This window comes from Cucurbita pepo, chromosome LG02 (assembly GCF_002806865.2).
Source record: "Cucurbita pepo subsp. pepo cultivar mu-cu-16 chromosome LG02, ASM280686v2, whole genome shotgun sequence".
NCBI classification, from domain to species: domain Eukaryota; kingdom Viridiplantae; phylum Streptophyta; class Magnoliopsida; order Cucurbitales; family Cucurbitaceae; genus Cucurbita; species Cucurbita pepo.
The window spans coordinates 5,212,026-5,232,066 of NC_036639.1; the positions used below are offsets into that span (position 1 = coordinate 5,212,026).

The 20,041-nt window shown below is 37.7% G+C and overlaps 4 protein-coding genes across 4 annotated transcripts; 2 read left to right on the forward strand and 2 right to left on the reverse strand.

The window, feature by feature from the left end:
* The first annotated feature begins 800 nt into the window (after positions 1–800).
* LOC111788558 lies at positions 801–5,943 on the forward strand. Its single transcript, XM_023668926.1, has 6 exons — positions 801–1,986; positions 3,074–3,168; positions 3,249–3,371; positions 3,764–4,579; positions 4,799–5,009; positions 5,123–5,943. Exons 1-6 carry the CDS (start codon positions 1,674–1,676, stop codon positions 5,617–5,619), a joined length of 2,055 nt encoding a protein of 684 aa, XP_023524694.1. The 5' UTR covers positions 801–1,673; the 3' UTR covers positions 5,620–5,943.
* Positions 5,944–6,422: 479 nt separating this feature from the next.
* On the reverse strand, positions 6,423–9,591 carry LOC111789010. The gene is made up of 5 exons (XM_023669623.1): positions 9,507–9,591; positions 9,131–9,340; positions 8,640–8,835; positions 7,207–7,908; positions 6,423–6,982 (listed from the first exon to the last, which is right to left on the reverse strand). The coding sequence occupies exons 2-5, from the start codon at positions 9,283–9,285 to the stop codon at positions 6,791–6,793; spliced, it is 1,245 nt and encodes a 414-aa protein (XP_023525391.1). The 5' UTR covers positions 9,286–9,340; positions 9,507–9,591; the 3' UTR covers positions 6,423–6,790.
* Positions 9,592–10,915: 1,324 nt separating this feature from the next.
* On the forward strand, positions 10,916–14,393 carry LOC111787598. Its single transcript, XM_023667613.1, has 6 exons — positions 10,916–11,270; positions 12,938–13,286; positions 13,485–13,569; positions 13,652–13,738; positions 13,821–14,060; positions 14,145–14,393. Exons 1-6 carry the CDS (start codon positions 11,128–11,130, stop codon positions 14,219–14,221), a joined length of 981 nt encoding a protein of 326 aa, XP_023523381.1. The 5' UTR covers positions 10,916–11,127; the 3' UTR covers positions 14,222–14,393.
* Positions 14,394–14,888: 495 nt separating this feature from the next.
* On the reverse strand, positions 14,889–19,170 carry LOC111789297 (mitochondrial import inner membrane translocase subunit TIM50-like). The gene is made up of 10 exons (XM_023670017.1): positions 18,725–19,170; positions 18,546–18,634; positions 18,319–18,355; positions 17,659–17,720; positions 17,451–17,564; positions 17,015–17,119; positions 16,823–16,921; positions 16,299–16,455; positions 16,077–16,179; positions 14,889–15,294 (listed from the first exon to the last, which is right to left on the reverse strand). The coding sequence occupies exons 1-10, from the start codon at positions 18,987–18,989 to the stop codon at positions 15,249–15,251; spliced, it is 1,077 nt and encodes a 358-aa protein (XP_023525785.1). The 5' UTR covers positions 18,990–19,170; the 3' UTR covers positions 14,889–15,248.
* Positions 19,171–20,041: the final 871 nt, after the last annotated feature.

Here is a 20,041-nt window from a genome sequence, read left to right on the forward strand (position 1 = left end):
CTAAATATCCATATTCAACATCTATAAAGATGACGTGAGAGAAATATTGTAATTTCTATCAGCTTGTCAAGTTACGGATTAGATAATAAAAAAAAAACATATTTTTCGTATTAAACATATTAAATAATTCATATTTATTTCGTATATGACATATTTCCTCTCATTATCGATATTATTTGGTAGGTAATTAAGAATGGTTAATTATAGTATGAACGTTCACGTTTTAAAGATATTTATTATATATGTTCATATGACTCGATGACTTGACTAATCTTGTAACGGCCCAGATTCACCGCTAGCAGATCTTTTTTGAGCTTTCCCTTCCAGACTTCCGCTCAAGGCTTTAAAACGAGTCTGCTAGTGGAAGGTTTCCACACCCTATAAATGGTGTTTGTTCTCCTCCCAACCAACGTGCCACATCACAAATCCAGACTACCAAAGAGTTTGGGTTAGATTATTTATTTATTTATTTTTTTTTAGTTAGATTAAATTTTTAGGAAACTGAAAATTCGGGTCAATTCACTTGTTAACATTTTTTTTGTCTGGTCAACCTGGGCGACTCGAAAATAAGATTATAATTTTATTATATAATGAAATTTTGGTTATTAATATAACATGTTTGGGAGACGGACATACGTACAATATTTTTAGATAATTAAATAAAAAATAATAATTCAACCGTTCGAACTCAAATTATGGTTTAAATTATCGGACTAAAATTTTAGATTGGTTTAAAAGATGGTTCGAACTCGACCATAGCTCGGCCATGGCTGCCCATAGATCCAAAAGACCATCTTTTCTAAGTTGTTGGACCCGACTCTTAGGCATCAATCAGTATCAATCTACTGCCAGTCCCTTCTTCTCCTACCTCTCTCTCCTCAATTGCTATGAAACTCTCCTCCTTCCAATGTCCATGGCGATTCTGAGCTCTCTTTCTTTTCTATTTCTCCTTCCCCTTTTGATATTTTCACAGTTGAATCTCTGAAACATATGGGGACCTTTCAAGTTTTCTGTTTATCTTCCGTTTTCGGCCCCGAAGTTGGAGTTTGACCTCCCTGCGTAAGTCATTGTGGTTTTCTATTTCTTTTTCCCGTCTAATTCGTCGTGGATTCTCTCTGGTCGTATGTAGTCAAAACGGTTTGCCGCCTGTTTGGTGTTTTCTGGCTGCAACCAGTTCTTGTGCAGAGGGCTTGAAGAAATCTCATACGTTTGGGTGGTTTTGCCAATTTGTGGCGAATTACCTCTTTGTTCCCGCCATTGTTGTTCGATGTGTTGAGGAATTTTTTTTTTTTTTTTGTGGATTTTAGGGTTTATGGTCTTCTATTGTGGTTGGATATTTAATTGAATTGTTATAATTTAGGGTATTTTGACTGTGGATTTAGCTTCCGATCTTGCCATGATATATCTAAGCTTTAGGATTCAGTAGTAGATTATTCGCCCGTGGATCATTTGCTCAGTTTTTCCCTTTTTGACTTGAGATCTAACAATTTGGGATGAGAAATTCTGGTCTTATGTATCTTGGATAATCTTGATGGACTGGTCAACATTCAAGAACGGGTTGATTTTGTGTAGTAGTTCTTGGGATGAACGTTTCTGTGTCCATTGGCTGTGTCATGGACCTGTGCTCATGTAGTTAGCATTGAAGTTGAGTTTAGGTTCTTGTTGATTCTTTTATGCTGTTCTTGGCCAAAATGATGGGACATGGTAACTATTTTGTGGAGTGGAAGGAGCAATTTGTTTCGCAAGAACGGGGAAACCGCGTGGTTCATTATTTTTTGAAGGATTCTGCTGGAGAGTCTATTCTTGCAGTTGTGGGGACTGAGAGAAGTGTCAGACACATGTTTTATGTTGTTGCAGACGAGTTTTTGCAAGCTCATGGGAAGGAAAACTCTGTCCATTCTGGTTTCAAATGGAGATCGAGGCGAGAGGTCGTGGATTGGCTTACTTCTATGTTATCAAAGCAGCATTCTCCTGGGGATCATTCTGGTTTGTCGTGGTTTTTTCGTTCTTATCTTTTATTTCTTTTGGACATTTGGATTCATTGTGAATTCTTGTTCGAATTTGCAAAAGTATACACTTTTCGTTCTCTGTCTGCTTTTGTGGGTATTTGCATATTCTCTTTTGTAGAAAATTATTTAGTTGCCGAACACATTTCATGTGACACATGATTCACATGATCCATTGTCATTAGCGACACTTGCTCAATCGAGAAAGTAGTATACTCATCTCAAAGTCAACCATACATGGACGTTCAATGTAACGGCCCAAGCCCTTGTCCTCTTTGGGCTTTCCCTCAAGGTTTTTAAAATGCGTCTCATATGGAGAGGTTTCCACACCCTTATCAAGAGTGTTTCGTTCTCATTTCCAACTGAGGTGGGATCTCAAAATTCACCCTCTTTAGGGCCCAGCATCCTCGTTAGCACTTGTTCCTTTCTCCAATCGACGTGGGAACACCACCAGCATCCTCGTTAGCACTTGTTCCTTTCTCCAATCGACGTGGGACACCACCAAATCTACCTCCTTTTGGGGCCCAGCGTCCTTGCTGACACACTGCCTCATGTTTACCCCCCTTCGGGGAACAACCTCCTCGCTGGCACATTGCCCAATGTCTAGCTTTGATACTATTTATAACGGCCCAGGCCCACCACTAGCAGATATTGTGCTCTCTGGGCTTTCCCTTTCGGGCTCCACTTAAGGTTTTAAAACGCGTCTAATAGGGAGAGGTTTCTACAATCTTATAAAGGGTGTTTCATTCTCCTCCCAAACTGATGTGGGATCTCACATTCAATGAGCCACATACCATCCTTTTCTTTTCCTTGCCATGCTTAGGTTGAATATGGCGACAAGGGCTTTGACATTCTATGGCTATTTACACGTTACAAATTCATATTATTTATGAATTTTAGTTCTTTAGTCAAATGTGTTTCACTTCAATGAGGCGACACTTCTTGATTGCCTTCTTGGTTGCTTTGAGGCAATCAAGATACTTGCCGCCTTTGAAAACATTTTATAATCCGTGGTTTTACTGTATTAAACTGTTGGTATTGGCATGTTGACAAAGTTTTTTATGCAGTGCCTTGTAAATGTAATGCAATACAAACACTGGGAACTCTTCAATTTTCACATAGTGGACTAGTTCTTCAACAATCCGATGTACCAGATGATAAAGTAAATGGCTTTCCTTTCATTGATTATTTTCAAACAATTTTGGGAAATTATCCCTCAGTTTGGTTTTGATTTTGACCTAGGTTCGGTCATCAAGGAATTCCAAGGGACTTGCATCAGATATTGTATGGTCTGGTGCTGCGTGGACCTGCGGTAAACGGCTCAAGCATTACCCGTCATTTTGCAGGAATGGGACTTCAATCGTGGTAAGCATCTACACTTGAAAGGATAAGGTGTTGCCATGGTTGATTAATAAGGTTTAAATATTAGTAACCAAGTTTAAATCTATGATGTTCCAAGTTTAAATCTCTGTACATCATTTAGATTCCAGTTTTATGCTTCAACATATCTGGACTCTTGCTTATTCATTGCAGCTAGAAATTTTCACTTCATCCAAGTTTAAATCTATGATGTTCTATCATGAAACTAATGTGAGTTAAATAAGAGAGAGCTTTCAATATTTTCTTGCTGTAAACGTCGGTATTTGCATCATCTATAAATAATATATGTTGGTATTTGCATCATCTGAACGCATACTGCATGTATGCACCGACATCTTCCTATTTTGACATTCCTTCTACTTATCAATGCTATTTAGGTACATTCTTTTGTTTATGTCATGGCTAAGGGAGAAAACCACTATCTTGCTTACCTGGAGGACATGTACGAAGATAAGAGGGGTCAGAAAAAGGTGAAAGTGAGGTGGTTTCATCATAGTCAGGAGGTGAAAGGTGTGATTGCATTACGAAATTCTCACCCGAGAGAAGTTTTTATCACACCATATGTGCAGACCATTAGTGTTGAGTGTGTTGATGGTCCTGCAACAGTCTTAAATCGTGAACATTACGAAAAGTGTGTGAATGCGTTTCCCCATGATTCACTTTCGAAAGTTCATCTTTGCTATAGGCAGTTCAAAAGCAACCGACTAAAACCCTTTGACCTGAGTAAGCTGCGTGGATATTACGATCAGCCAGCCTTCTCTTGTTTGAGTCTCAATGTATTATCAAAATCTGAGCCCATTTTTGATAGTTTGACTAGGGAAGACGATGAAGATTTGGACCCAGAAAATAGTTTTAGACCGAAGGTTAAAAGGATGAGGAATGCTACAGGATGTAGAACATTTGAGTTAGAAAATGCAAAAGTTAGAATGTCCGGTAGTCGTCGACATATGTTGACTCATAAATCTTGCAAGAAGCATAATTACAGCTTTTTAGGCAGCAGGTTTCTTTCTCATAAACATGTTTTGGAGGATAATGACCCAGCATATGATGTCAATGAGAAGATAGAATTATTGTGTCAAGATAGTGGCATTCGAGGCTGCTGGTTCAGGTGTACGGTCTTGTATGCATCGCCAAAACATATTAGAGTACAATATGATGATCTGCAAGATGAGGATGGCTATGGCAACCTTGAGGTAACGTTGAAGAGTTTCAATCGAACGGCTATGGCGTCAATGATTTAGTCTAAACTATCTAGGTTGTGTAGTGTAGGTACAATTTTCTGTTTTCGGTTGACTTGCGTCGGGTTGCAATCAGGCTCTCCAAGTGCATTTTACTTGTAGCCTTACTGCTCTGTCTTTCTTGACAAGCAATTTCCACTGAAAGTGATAACTGACAAGTTTTTCTGCTTATAGGAATGGGTCCCTGCTTGTAAAGTTGCTCTACCTGATAAACTTGGCATGAGGCGCCCTGGCCGCTTGATTACTAGACCAGTCCCTCAAGAGCAAATAGAGCTCACTCTCGATATCGGTGTTGCTGTCGATGCGTGGTGGAGTGATGGGTGGTGGGAAGGAGTAGTTACTGGTCTAGATTCAGGCAATGATGCTGTGCATGTCTACTTTCCAGGTATTCTTATAGTAAACATTAAGGCAATTGTTTCCTTAATATTGATTTTAAGCTAAATCTCCCGTTATTTAGTCGCGGTTCTTTGCAATGCAATCTTTCTTTGCTGTTAATAGGTGAAAGCTTATTCTTGAATGTACATAGAACCAATCTTCGAGTATCAAGAGATTGGTTCGGGGGCTGCTGGATTGATGTTGAGGCAAAACCTTCTATACTTACATTGATATCTGACCGTAATAGAACAGACGACGAACGTTCCAAGTCTGTTGCCCATGTCAAATCCAGCAGTTTAGCTATGTCATGCATTGACACTAATGCTGGCACTAACTTTAGTGACACTAAAGAGGAAACACTAGAGGAAACTGCATTAGCTAGTCTTGAAAAGCTTCGTGAAGTAAAGGATGGGCCGAAGCAGCCAATGTCGTCGTCAGAAGATGACCAGAGTGAGGAGGAGGAGGATGTGGTTGACACGAAAAACAGTAGGCGTAATTTGAAGGACGATAATGGAGGAGGTGATAATAGTAGTAGTGATAGTGAGGATGAAAATGATGAGAATAGCAATGGAGTTAAATCAGAAATGGATTCCATGGATATGGAAGCTGTAGATATTTAGAGAATGACAGGTGAGTTTACTTATAATAATAATAATAATTAGTAGCAGTGTTGGTTTTCATCAAGAATGTGCACTGCTGTGTTTATCCTAAGTAAGTTGTTGTAAATAAGCTAAGCTAAGCTAACTTCTTTAGATCAATCCTTCCTTAATGTGTACAGAATTGAATGTCAAGTTCATATTGTTTAGGTTTAGTTGAAAGGTCTCAGTGATGTAACAATACCTTCTTTCATGGATTAACTATTACTCTGTCTTGGATTTCAAGGACATATAATGTTGTAATGTACATTAAAACAGATGATTCTAAGCGTTCTTGTTTTCTCCTCTTCCTTGGCTCTGCAATGGTGTCGGTGTTGGTGTCGGTGTCGGTAGCCATGACATAGCTGTTTCACAAAGTGAAAGAGCTCATCACAGCTTTTATTGTTTGGAAGGGATATCTCAAAGGATTGATGTTGACCTTTGTGAGCAATATTGAGATGGGTGCAGGGTGGGTGATATGATAGGCTCAACATGTATCTTTCCAATCACTCTGATCTTGTGAGAGTTGTATCTTTAATATGTAATTCTTGAATGGTTTATTATTTTTGTTTACTCTAGAGCCGTTTGTTATTTCCATGAATTATCTAAAACGAAACAACGTAAACATTTTTGTTGTGCCAGATCTACAATTAAGCTTATGGATCTGTGAATTACTGTAGTTGTTTAATATATAATATCCCATAGCGTCGTTTCAAATCATGGATCGAGCCAAGTATCACAACTTCTACCCATCTTATATATAGTCCTTTTTGTTCTGTCTTGGAATACAAATTTTTTTAGTAAACGAGACTCTTTTCAATACAAGTAATAGTACTCGTAAGAGAATATTTTCAACAGTAGAACAATTTTCTATGAAGCTCAATTCCAAAAGGGATGACAAAAATTTCCTTAGATTCATACATAAAATTCATCAGGCTCTTCTAAGATGGTACCATATCCTGATTACATGTTGAGTTGATCCAAGGAATGGCAAGAACACCAAAATGAATGCATCAGTTACTCAATTGGATATTCATTCTCTCAGTAGGAAGATAACAGAAGCATTCCAAATTTCAAAAGGCTAGATGTTTTCTTACCAATCAGTCTAACTTATCATGTAAGTTTAGAAGTCTCACCAGGATATATCAGAAGCCTCTCAAGTGCCGAGATTCGGTCCTCGAGTCGACGCTGGCTGACCATGAGAATATCTCCATTGACCACAAGCTGAGCATTTCTCCAACTTCACACTGTTTTCTAAAGTGCAGAATTTACATGACCAGAATCTGTACTTGGTATCAGCATCTTTCGACTTTTGTGACAAACAAAGCTCACATATTGGAGCTAGTGGCTGCATGACAATCAACATTGGCATGGGAAAGAAAAAACAGTGAGATACTTGGCAGGATGATAAATAATGAACATGCCCCCAGTGATATTTCAAAGTAAAGTATGAACTTCAAGGTATATATGAAATCGAGTTACAGTTTTATATGAAGCAATGTTAAATTCAATAAAAGGTCCAATCTAAGGCTCATATAGCATTCAAATACATGAAAAGTTCACAATACTTACTGGATTCAGTAAGGTGCAATTCCCGCACTCCCACATGGAATGTTCTTCAGGATGAAGTGTTCCATCGTGAATTGGCATCGAATTAGAGGATGAACAGGAGAAATCTATTGAGCTAGTTTCTGCACAAGGTTGAGGAAATATAACTCTATCGGACATTTTGTGTCGCTTATTTGATTCCTCATCATAGACGGCAGAGGACCCAGGGATTAAAACGTCTTCAGATAAATCAACAAAATCAGGTTTCAAATGACCACGGGAAGACTTAATGGAACTCTTTTCTGATTCACGATTTCTTTTCTGGTGTAATGCATCCACACGATTACTTAAATTGCTAGAGGGCCCTGATTTACCTGCGTGAGAGGAATGTGCCGTTTCTGATGGAAAATCAGAGCAACATTCCTCATCTACAGGCATTTCTTGAGATGAAGCACACCAAATATCATCCTGAAGCCTCCTTTCTGCAGCCATTGCAGCTGCTTGTACAGGACTTAGAGCAACCATGATGTTGCTATCACCACCAAGCCGATTAGGACCAGAAGGAAGTAGAGATCCCAAACGTTTTCTTCCTTCTGCAGCGGCTAAGGCAGATTTGCGGAGGGAAGAGAGAGGGGGTTGTTGAGATTTACCACCCAAACGCCTCCCCGGGAGTTCAAATCCCTGTGCTGAGCCACTAATTCCCTTAGCCATCAACTCCTCACATTCCTACATATTACAAAATCATCAAATTGATGCATGGTAAGAGGCAATGTTCAATCAAAATGAAATTTCCTACAATAAAATATAAAAATGAAAATTACATCGAAGAATGTTCTCTTCAATGAAACTTAAAGACATCAAATTACAAATGCAAAACAAATTTGTAGACAATCAGTAAAAGTAAGAATATGATGAACATTTATGAAGTGCAGAGAACTAGAAGGAACAAAATCTTGTCACAGAGGATCCGGGGGGCTTCACTTATAATTTGTACAAGTAATTCCAAGTAAACAATTCAAAATATTGACGAATGACATTGGATACTCAACAATTACAAGGTGGATAATTGATATTTTTATCTATAAAGTTATACTCAAATTGACAACTATCAGTTTAATGCATCATAATTGTGCTATACGAGTATTAATATTATAAAATCACCATATTATAAACCTATACTACATCCACCGCTGCTTGTCCAAGTACACATTTTGATGAGCCCCCTCCATGCAGCACTTGATAATAAGTATCATAGAAGACAACGACACTTCTTTAATCTCATATCAGTGATAATTGCTTTAACCATTATACATGGCCAGGAGAACTTATACTAGGAAGACAAATGTAAATGGAACGGATACAATCAAGCAAAGATTATTGACATGAATATCATTCTTTATGTCATTTTCAGATATTTTAATAACAAAATCATTAAGAAAAATGCATAAACGAAGCACCTTTCTAAGTTCATCCCAAAGCTTGTAGAAATTGGCATTGTGAGGACTAATGAGATTGTGGCAAAGCTCATGTAACATTGTATCCAAAACTTGATTGAAGGGGAAGAAATCTCCATCCCTATTTGGCCTTCGAAGCCTCAACTTCACATGAATTCCACGTCCCACATTTAATCCTAAAAGTGCTGGATTTTTTGGGCTGCAAATTCATCAATAAACAGGATGAATGCAAATCTTTTCAATTGTTCAATGAAAATTTTCCTTTCTTGTTAAGGAAAATGCCGGAAGAAATAGACTCCACAATACTTGACTCAACCAAAAGTACAACATCCTCAGTATGTTCCTTTCATTTCGTCAAATCCAACAAGAAGAACGTAAAAAATGAACAGATATAGAATCCGAGATAAAAAAAACAACAACAACAAAAACTACAATCCTAGGGTTGTAACGAACAAGAAACAACATGGTGGAAACTTATTGTAAGTAACATTTACCAGAATTCCGAAAGGACCTTGACTCGCCATTTGCGTTTCCGCATAATGGGTTGAACTTGTTTGGCAATTCTCTCCAGAATCTCCTTAGCTTCTTTCTCCCCAGCCTTCTTCAGGGCTTTAATTTCCCAAACTTTGTTAAGGTCGCCCACATCCATGTTACGGAAGAAAAAATCTTCGGAACCCCGAAGCGGCTAGGGCGAAGTGGAAGAACTTAAACAAGCGATTAAACACGCGAAACTTCAGAAATCAGAATCACCGTAATTACAGACAACAACAGTAATCTAAATCCGCTAATAATGTTTGAATCATGAAGAAGAGATATAATATTTGGAACTCGATATCGCATTGGAAATCAAGAAGAAGAGATATATTTCACCTTGATCGAGAGTTGGCGGGAGTTTTTGGATTCGCTCGTACGGCAAGAAATTGTAATGAACAGCAGCCTGGTTGGGGACGCAATTCGAAGCCATTGGATAAATTGAGGAAATAATACCAAGGGGATTTTTTTTCAAATATATTTTTACTCCGGCTTACCCACATGGGTGTACACGGTCCGGGTTAGGGTTGGGTTGAGTTGAGGGATTTTTTTGACCTAACCCAAAAGTTCGGATTGGGGTGGGTTGGATTGGTAACCCAACCCAAAACTTTTCACAACCTGACCCGACCCTTATTATTGGATTTGGGTTGGGTTGTCAATTTTTTTTTAAAGTTTTATTAATCCACAATTTTTAATTATTCGGATAGAATCAAAGATATTAAAAGTTCACAAACAAACACAAATCAATTTATAATTATTAAAAAAAAAATCAGTAAAAAACAATAAGAGAGAATTGTAACGTATTAAACTAGTTCAACATTGTTGTCAAACTTTGGTGTGACCCACACCTGGGTTCGACTCTAGTCTAGTGTACCTATTTCTTTTTATTATTGTTCGACTCTACTCTAGTACAAGGGTTTTGTCTCACGACCCCGAAACCGGACCATATGATCATAACTATCTAATTTTGATTCCCTAATTTAAATCATTCCAAGAACAGAGTTACAATTCAACTCGACCCGTACCTATAAATAAAAAGTGTTTAAAAAGATATTCGCCAGCTTTTAAAAGTTTTATTAATATCCTTAATCTTAGTTCAAAAACACCATTAAATGTTAGTATACATACAGGCCCGTTAGTGTCACAATCACGGTTTCTAGGCAACGGATTTGGCGATTGTGCGGCACCCACTCTCAGCACTGAGTGGGTCAAGCCTACTTCGAGTTACGTTGCCTGTAGTCGAGCAACGTGAATACAAACCTCGACTCTTGATTTATATAGAAGACATTGAGATTGGTGTTATATGAGAATGTAAGCAAAAGACAGACAACAACATCTGCTTACTGCATATAACTATTGGGTAGAGATAAGTTGACAACTAGTCATATTGCCTATAGTACATTTTGAGGCATTTCATGTCTACTAGTAGCCATGACATGGTCGAAACGTCATACTCTTAAAGAAAACAAGAAAGAAATAATACAATATGAAAGCGGTAAAAGAAAGCAATAAAGTAGTACAAGGCAAAGGTGTCGGTGTGTCACGGGCATGCGGCCATGAGCGACATGACTTGGACAAGCATAACGGTGATAGATAGCATCACGTTTTAAATTTAAAAGTATTTTTGAGATAAAATATTAAAATATTAGATATATATATATTTATATTAAAGTTTTTGAGAGTATTATGAAAATTTTAAATATTTGTTTGAAATGAAAATAAAAGATTTTTATGGATAAACATAAAAGTTTAGTAGGGAGGAGATGAATGGAAGCATTTCTTGTTCTAGTGGCCATGGCGACTGGGCGAACATTCTTCTTCCTTATAAATGAATTTTGAACATTGGGTTTTTCTACTCGTAGCCGATACTTAGCCAAAAATCTCTATTCAACCCGCTCTACTTCAAATCTACATCGCATTTGATTAAATTTTCGTCTGGATTCCTAAACTGGCTTCAACAATGGCGGGTTTAGCTATTGTTTTGGATCTATTACGGAAAAATTCCGTTCTTAATACACAGCAGAGTCTCCACTCCTATGGCGCTTTCTCGGCCGCCGCCGCTGCCGCTGCCGGAACCCCTTTCGCGTACAGAGCTTTCATAGGGTATGTGCTTATGCATTGACGCTGTCTTGAATCTGCTGAATTTCTCTTTGAATTGGATTCGATTGTTGAGATTTATAGCTTTGAAAAGGTGCAGATTATAGCCGGATTATACTTGTCATGGTTTAAAATTTGATGAATCGCTGGAGCTCTTAGCGTGTTCGTCTTGAAATTCAAATTTATCTGTGCCTTGAAATACTTTGTACACTGGAGATTGTTATTGTTAAGTTTGTGGGTTTGTGCAAATCGTTGTTAATCAGTTGCTAATCATTGTTTATCTGTTTGAGAACGTATTTTAGTGTTTGCTTTTTCATTAGGAGTTTTCTGTTGTGGTAAAGTAGGATAATTATGTTTGTTAATCAGAGTTGAGAATCTAGCCCGGAGGGTGGCCCTGGTGGTAAGGATTTGGGATGTTTAGAGGTGCCTTGTTCTGGATTCAAGGTCCTTGCAGAATATTTGATAACTTCAAATCATTGTTGCTGCTTGGGGTAGGATTAATGGAGGTTAATTATGAGCAAAAGATGCAAGGAATGGGCCATCGATCCTCGATTACCTGGTTATCGAGAGAGAGAAATTTTAATCTTCGTAGGAAGGATCACTGTGAGATCCCACGTCGGTTGGACAGGGGAACAAAACATTTCTTATAAGGGTGTGGAAACCTCTCTCTAGGAGACGCGTTTTAAAACCGTGAGGCTGACTGCTATACGTAACGAGCCAAGACGGACAATATGTACTAGCGGCGGACTTGGGCTGTTACAAATGGTGTCAGAGCCAGACACCGGGTGGTATACCAGCAAGGACGTTGGGTGTCACAATCGCACTCTTGCGATAGAGGGATAGCGATTGCGTGGCACTTGTTCTAACCAAGCGAACAAGTCGGTCGTGAGAAATTCGGACGTTGCGGACAACGTCTGTGTATGTTCGAGCCTCGAGTCACGTTGTAAGAAAAGGCTTAGAAAACGTGAAGGAGGAAATACATTTGAAAACGATTTGAAGAATTGAAGAAAGCAACGTCATATGACTATAAGCAAATAAAGAAATATCACGGCTTAAATAGCATATAACTTAGGGTAGGAAGAAGTGACAACTAGTTATATCCCCTTATAGTACATTTTGAGGCATTTTGGGGCATTTTAGCCCTGATGGGTGTAGACATGGTTTGGTGAACGGTCATACACCTCCATATTGACCCAACGTGAAATGATAAAGGCCTATCTAGGATGAAAGCATGTAAAAGGGGTTTGGAACGGGTATGCAACCATGGACAACCGTCCTAGACAAGCAAGACCGGAACATCTGCCATGCGGCCAGCCTTGGACAAGCATGACCGTGACACTAGGACCTCAAAGAGGGTGGATTATGAGATCCCACGTCGGTTGGAGAGGGGAACAAAACGTTCCTTATAACAGTGTGGAAACCTCTCCCTAGCAGACACCTTTTAAAATCGTGAGGCTGATGACGATACTTAATGGACCAAAGCGGATAATATCTGTTAGCAGTGAGACTCTTTGAAAATTTACGAGCATTCTCAGATTTACTGTTATCATGCTGCCTGCTAGGTGCTTTCATTCTTAACTTTTGCTTACAGATGAATCTGAGTCTTTATAAACAGTTTATAGTATGATTCACCTGTGACTGAATACTTGACATGGCTGGTCATGCTGCTACAGTAATTACAGGATTCCCATAGCTCATTGCGATGCTGGTGTGGATGTGACTGAGGATAACTACTTCTCAAATCTACAGAGTGCATCAACGAAAATCTTCGAGCACGAGTCTCTTCAATACGGTACGAAGGAGTACAACCTCGAGTTAAAGCCACTATTCTCAGCTTTCCAATGGAGGATGCTTGGTATGACAACCTTGAGGTCGTTTTTGATGTTTTATTTGCCTCTTTTGGAGCCTCATGCCAAGTTGGAAGACGAGGACGATGACGATTTTCTAGATGATGCTCAAGAAGAGAAGCATGTCGATCTAGTTTCGCCCTTTAAAAAGTCAATCAAACAAATCTTTCGTGAGGTCTGTTCAATTTCTCATCCTCTGATTAAGCATGTCGATCTAGTTCTTATTCATGAGTTCGTTGGTTCGGGTGTCGAGCAACCAGCTTTGGGTGCAATATCTCTACCAAAACTACCTTCTTTCATCTGTCTCTATAATATGTTTTTCTTGTAACATATGAAATGAAGCTAATTGATTGCCTTATTTGGATATCATCAGACTACCGTCGTGACGACGAGACGTGTTTTGGAACGAATTGCTGTCCACTATGCTTCGCAGAGAATAGCATGGAAGCTTCTGAAAGGTATAAATCTCCTCATCGTTCCAAATTTTTTGGGTTTGAAATGGCAAAGAAGATATGAGCTTGTCTATTCATGACATGACAGATGTTCCCAAATCTGCTGTTCGTAAGGCTGGACGAGGACTGTCTACTCCGATCTACTTCTTCCGAGTTAGTAGGACGACTTTCAGAGGTTAAATTCTATATACCCCGCTCCCCGCTCCCCCAACTCTTGAATGCTCATTGTATTTTCCTGTTTGGAAACGACAATGCAGGACACGCTCTAGGAGTTGCAGCTTCATGGCTTGTTCAAGTCGGTATCGAAATCTACCGATACATATCAGAGAAAATAAAATCTGAAGAAGACAATATCGTTAACAAGACCGAGAAACTAGTACTTCTAAGGAAGAAGATTGCAAGCGCTACTCTTCGGTGTAGCTCGTCGCTAGTTTTTGCTTCCATTGGAGCAGGTATCGGCGCCACGCTCTTCCGCCCATCAGCTGGCCAGTGGATCGGTAAGTTTACACCCTTATAAATCGGTAGCGAAATGTCGTGAGTGGTTGTTTTTTTACCATTGGAAGGTTTGATTTTGTGCGCAGGATGTGCTGTGGGGGACTTGGCAGGGCCTGTTATTGTGACAGTTTGTCTGGAGAAAGGTTTGAACTTGGATCTTTAGGTTCTGTTCTAGAGTTTAATGTGCTGACTGATTCTTTGAGCATTGTGGCTATTTAATCACCAGACTTTGAACAAGTTTTAAGTATATGTTGTTAGCCACATGAATGTAAAACTGATATGAAATGAGAATTTATTAAATTTCACCTTAATTGGTGTGTGATAAGTATGTAAACGTACAAGTCCATGACATCGCTTTTATGAAGTCGTTTTAAATGAATGTTTCCGCATAAAAAAAGTTACGTTATGTATATGGTAAAATAGAAAATTAGGATCGTTATATACCATGTAATGTGGGTCAATATATAGTAGAGTAGAAAATTAGGGTCGTTACATACTATGTAATGTAGGTAAATATATGGTAGAGTATAAAATTAAGGTCGTTACATACTATGTAATGTGGGTCAATATATGGTAGAGTATAAAATTAGGATCGTTACATACTACATAATGTGGGTCAGTATATGGTAGAGTAGAAAATTAGGGTCGTTACACACACATATATAAATGAGGCAGGGCAGGAACGAGGGTAGAGAATGTAATATTTATCTCCGATCCTGTTTAATTATCGGAGAGAAATCTTTGCCCTCTCTCTTTCCCATTCCCCATCTAAATGGAGATTCCCATTTGCCAATAACTAAGAAGAAAAAGCACAGAAACAAATGTCACGATTGAAATGTGTAAATTCACCAGTTTTGATGCATTCTGAAAGGGACAATACAAAATCAAAGGGTTAAAATTGTGTAACTAGACATGGACGGTCATAGCTATTCAGGAAAACTCAAGAGGATATCCATATCATGACACACAAAATCAAAACTTCATTGCCTGCCAGAACAAGATGGGGCAAATGAGTAGCAAAATTTATGAGAGAGGCTCTTGCTTATCAAGAACCTGGAACTAATGGAAATGTATAACAGAAAATCCATTGTCTCAATCTCAGGTTTCTTCTACGACTGCAGAAGAAAGTTGGTTATCTTTGTTTTTGTTCCACACTACAATTTCAATCAACTTTTTACACTATTCTGATCTCAACGCTTCCATAGTCGCCCTTGCTGCTTCTGTTCTTGTATCCGCCTGCATCGATAGCTAAGATGTTGATCAAATAGAACATGATTTTTTATGTGATATATAGATCATTTGAAGTAATGTCGATCGCAGTCATTTAAATTAGTTGATTAATTCATTTCATTCCATCTCACAATAACTAAGCTTCTACTTTGCAGGCATTTTAATTAACTTTGTTGGATGTCTTTTATTAGAAAATACTCAAACGTTACAAGCAAACCTATAAATACCACAAAAACAGTACACTAAGCCTCCACATGAATCACATAAGTATACTATAAAACAGGTATTCTCATGAATCGCATGAATCTATAAAGGCCCAACGAACAAAAATCACAACAGGTAATAATGAAACTATTTCCTTTTGCATACGAAAAGAATTTGAACAGAAGCAACACGAAAACAATCAAATATCAACTGAAAAAGTTGGATTATCATTATAATCCTTCTAAATTATCATTTTAAACTTTTTTTTTTTTCCCTAAGCTCTCATTTGTTTGATTTTGGCCATTTGATCTCCAATGTCTATTATCCAGTTAAATACTAACAAAGAAGTTGTGACTAACGAGATACCATGCTAGCTAACGTGTAATGTCAGGTCAACTTTCTTATATTAATTAACTCTAATTAGTGGTAGATATTAAGTTGATAGATCTATTATAATAGCATGAGGACATAGATCTGCATATTGAAAATAGCAAAGTAAACAAACTAGTCTTGGAATTCAAATTGAACCAGAAAGAGAATAAAAATGCTATAGTTGCATAATTTAAAAGCAGAAGAAGAATCACCTTTGATGCTCTTTAGAACGTCTTATAAATTCTGTGGGAATATCACATCCATTATATGATTCTAGCACTTGTCTGATGTCAGCTGGACTATTTCGTGCAACAACTGCACAATCAAGTAAATGTTCAAGCATTTGTGACTAGAATTACAAATTTTCACTGACCAATAAAATCATCCATAGTTATGAATTTTCATCATATTAATTGCAAGAGCAGAATGCTTACATTCGAGAAATGGTATAAAATCAAGAAGAGCAGTATCATCTGCCTCACACTTCCATGGCTTTATTGGAACAGAGTTTTCTGGTTGTAGACTACTATCAAGTGCATGGCCACTCAAATAAATAATCTTCCTGGGATCCCTGTTAAGCTTTGACAGGTCCTGTTTTTTGTATTNTAAAAAAAAAAAGTGCAGTAGAGAATTGAAGAAATTTGGAAGGGTTACCTAACCAAATTATTAGTATATTCATGATAGATCACCATTCTTCTATTTATCATTTTTCATCACTTTCATCCTCAATAATTTCAAGAAGAAAGTTTACTAGAACATGAGCAAAAAGGAAAATATAATTGGAGTATAATGCATATGGCAATGAGGTAATGTAGAATGGTAAATTTTATGGCGCAAGCTAACGTTAAACAACTGGCCATGATCTTTAAGTCTCACGTGAGTGCAAAATTGTAAGATCCAAATATCTAGAGAATAATTAATTAGAGAAGAAAAAAATAAGCCCTCATCCATAACATACTCTGTAATGTTTTCCATTCTCGTACTTTGTAGCTGCTCTTGACAACCTATATCGTATGCAATGCTTGGGATCCAACCTATCAATGACAGGATCAACATACTGCAATAGCAAGACAAAATAGGCAGAACTTTGCAGTGATCAAAATTTATAAGTGTAGCAATCAAGCTTAAGATTAAAAGAAAAATAAATTACCATATTTGATTGATCAGAGAATATAACAATTTCATAAAATTGGGCAAGATGTTCCAAGAAAGAATCAACTCCAGGTCTTTTAAATGTCTGCCAGCCTCTTTCTCGCTTTATGAGCACAAAAACAAGAAGTCGTTATGACCAAGCATAGAAGAAAAACATCATAAATCCAATTATAAAAGAAATTCAAGAAGAGTTTATTGATTAAAATAAAAAAGATGAAGCTCCTATGAAAAAAGCTAGTCAAAATGAAGTTCGACCAATTCACTAATTAAAAATAACAACTTTTCAGCCAAGAAAACAGCTCTCACAAAAAAGAAAGCGAATACGAAAAAAGGAAGCCAAACAAAGAAGGCGAAAACTACAACCGGAGCTACCCAAAAAGATAGAAATAAAGAAATTATAAGGGCACCGACATAAGCTTCAATATTAGCCTTACCGTCCAATCAGAGTGCACTAGAGTCTCATTTAGATCTAGAACAAGCGTAAATACATGTTGTTCCAAGGGATGCAAATCTGGAAGAAGCATTTCTGCATTGGGTTCAGTGTAACCCTAAACGATACAGAAACTTAAGATTAGAGAAAAGTGAATTTACAGAGGATAATAAACATCCAAGGACTATGTCAAACAGAAATAACATACGCACTTTAACTTGTTCTTCAATTGTCTTCCTCAAATCCAGGTAAACATCAGCTAGTTTTACAGGAACTGCAACAAGAAGTTCTTTTTGTCAACTAATATTACTACGAGTTAGAGATGACATAGAATAAGCATAAAAGAGTAATAGCAAAGATTACAATATATTTGCAACTCTTTACTTTGTCAAGTCACAGGAATCGTGCAGCATTTGAAAAGTGTGCTTTTTGTACAAGAGCACCAAAAACACCTTGATGGAGGCAAAGCATCCTCTATCAAGCATGCACTTCGGCACCACGCTCAGCTGCTGAGGCATCGGGGCGCATTTAATATTTACGTCCCTTAGCTTAAGTGATATGACTTAGGCTTACAGTTATAAAATTTATCAGATAGAGAGAGAGAGAGATGACTTCTGGTCTCTCTCTGTGCTATCTCCAATGGAAAGCAAAATTCTTTGATCTCTCTCCCAAAACCAGAAGCCCTCATCTCTAAACTAGCTTATTTTCTACAATTTGTATGAGCTCCAAAGAGTTAGTTTGCTCTCGTAGGGTTTTCAAATTATCCATAGAGCGTAACCCGTAAATGGTCTTCATCATAAGATTAACGTCATGCAAAGAGGATGCATTTGAATTGGAAATGTGAATAAGAACAAGAGGTTCAGTTCTTCTACCTGTCATTATCGTGGAGTATAGCCTGCCCTGAACTTTCTGCAAAAGAAAAATCATGGGAAAATGTTATGCTTTGCACCACAAAATAATTGAAGCAGAATACAGAGAGACGTGAAAGAAATGCATAAGCAGGAAGCCTCAATTGACGACACAAACAACCCAAAATAAGTTGCAGAATATGGCTAAGTTTCTCAAACTCAAGATCAAACACATTGTCACACACACTTACATCAACACCAGAAACATCGTCCATGGCAGTATAACTTGCAGACCGACGGAGAGCTTTTGCCTTCTCCGCAATTTCATCGTAACTATAAGCTGAAAAAACAACACACCAGTCCATTACACCAATTAATTCATACATGAAATAAAAACCAGATCAAACTCCATCGAATCCATGGAAAGTACCATAGCTGGCGTAACCAGCAACTGCAGTAGTCGCCGTCAGAGCACTAATCAAACTGTACTTGAGGAAATTCAAGGGCTTAGAGGAAGAAGAAGAAGAAGAAGAAGAAGTGGCTTGCGCATCGGGTGGAATCTGATCGGAGACGAGCTTCTGGGACGCAATGATGGAATCCTTGGAAGGGGTCGAAGCGAGGTCGGAGCTCATAAGACGTCCATGGCGATTCTTTAGCAAGGAAATAAATCGGGATCGGAATATCGGAGGGGACATTTTCGGAGAATTAAGTATGATCAGTTTTCGTTCGGATGTTTAGGGTTCCGGCGAAGAGGGAGAAGCAGCGGAGAGAGGTCTGCTCCGGCGTTGAAAGGGCTGTTTGCGTTTGGAGGCCGCTGTATATGACACTGGTTCACGGCAAGGATCCCAAAGTTGGTGTTTAAACCCTTCTTTTCTCAAAATAAAAAAATGGCTAAATTAATGATATAATAATAATAATAATAATAATAAATACTGTCCTGTGAGTTCTGATACGTGTAAATTACTACGAGGGGAGTAAGATTCGGATTACCTTATCGATCGAATATCTCAAGACAAGAATATTGTTTGAGATTCGAATCACTCCACAAGTAAGATTGTCGAATGATTCTTGTTGATCAAATATCTCAAGGCAAGAACACTTGATTGAGATTCGAATCACTTGCACAAGCAAGATTGATCATGTCGAACTTAAATGATTCCACATGCAACCTAAACTACATACAATTGGAAAGAAACTTAGCCATTAGCTAAAGAAATAGTACAAAGCTTCTTTTACTGTATTTTCCAAATCACACACATTCATACTGAATGCTATAATTAACCCTTATGTAATTATAATATAAATAAATAAAAGTCTTAAAATATATTAATGAAATACAATACCTCTAAATTACTCTAAATTGTAATGTGGCATGAACTGAAATATCTTTTGATAATTTCAGTAATATTTTCTTCACATCTTCATTGAAGTATATTGTATGATTGATGTCTCTTGGTTCATATCAAATACTATCGCCACGGGTATGAGGCATTTTTGGGGAAGCCCAAAACAAAGTCACGAGAGTTTATACTCAAAGTGTACAATATTATACCATTGTGGAGAGTCGTGTTCATCTAACAGAGGGTTTGAGAGATAATATAAATACTTTTTAGTTAAATTAATAAAAAAAAATACTACTTCAAATTTCGTTTTTGGTGCAAATATTGTCAAAGACCTCACGTTTTCTAAAACAGAATATACGAATACATTCTCACATAGCACATACGAAACTTCTCGAACAAGCTAG

Bases quoted from the DNA above. Each gene is read 5' to 3' on its own strand.
- LOC111788558 (XM_023668926.1), top strand. From the start codon at position 1,674: ATGCTGTTCTTGGCCAAAATGATGGGACATGGTAACTATTTTGTGGAG. The intron at 1,987-3,073 runs GTTTGTCGTGGT...TTTTTTATGCAG, and splicing joins TTCTCCTGGGGATCATTCTG to TGCCTTGTAAATGTAATGCA. The intron at 3,372-3,763 runs GTAAGCATCTAC...AATGCTATTTAG, and splicing joins GGAATGGGACTTCAATCGTG to GTACATTCTTTTGTTTATGT.
- LOC111789010 (XM_023669623.1), bottom strand. From the start codon at position 9,285: ATGGATGTGGGCGACCTTAACAAAGTTTGGGAAATTAAAGCCCTGAAG. The intron at 8,836-9,130 runs GTAAATGTTACT...ATGAATTTGCAG, and splicing joins AAGGTCCTTTCGGAATTCTG to CCCAAAAAATCCAGCACTTT. The intron at 7,909-8,639 runs GTGCTTCGTTTA...TGTAATATGTAG, and splicing joins TTTGGGATGAACTTAGAAAG to GAATGTGAGGAGTTGATGGC.
- LOC111787598 (XM_023667613.1), top strand. From the start codon at position 11,128: ATGGCGGGTTTAGCTATTGTTTTGGATCTATTACGGAAAAATTCCGTT. The intron at 11,271-12,937 runs GTATGTGCTTAT...ATGCTGCTACAG, and splicing joins GCGTACAGAGCTTTCATAGG to TAATTACAGGATTCCCATAG. The intron at 14,061-14,144 runs GTAAGTTTACAC...TTTTGTGCGCAG, and splicing joins ATCAGCTGGCCAGTGGATCG to GATGTGCTGTGGGGGACTTG.
- LOC111789297 (XM_023670017.1), bottom strand. From the start codon at position 18,989: ATGTCCCCTCCGATATTCCGATCCCGATTTATTTCCTTGCTAAAGAAT. The intron at 17,120-17,450 runs GTAAGGCTAATA...GTGCTCATAAAG, and splicing joins TAGTGCACTCTGATTGGACG to CGAGAAAGAGGCTGGCAGAC. The intron at 16,456-16,822 runs GTATGTTATGGA...TACAAAAAACAG, and splicing joins AGAATGGAAAACATTACAGA to GACCTGTCAAAGCTTAACAG.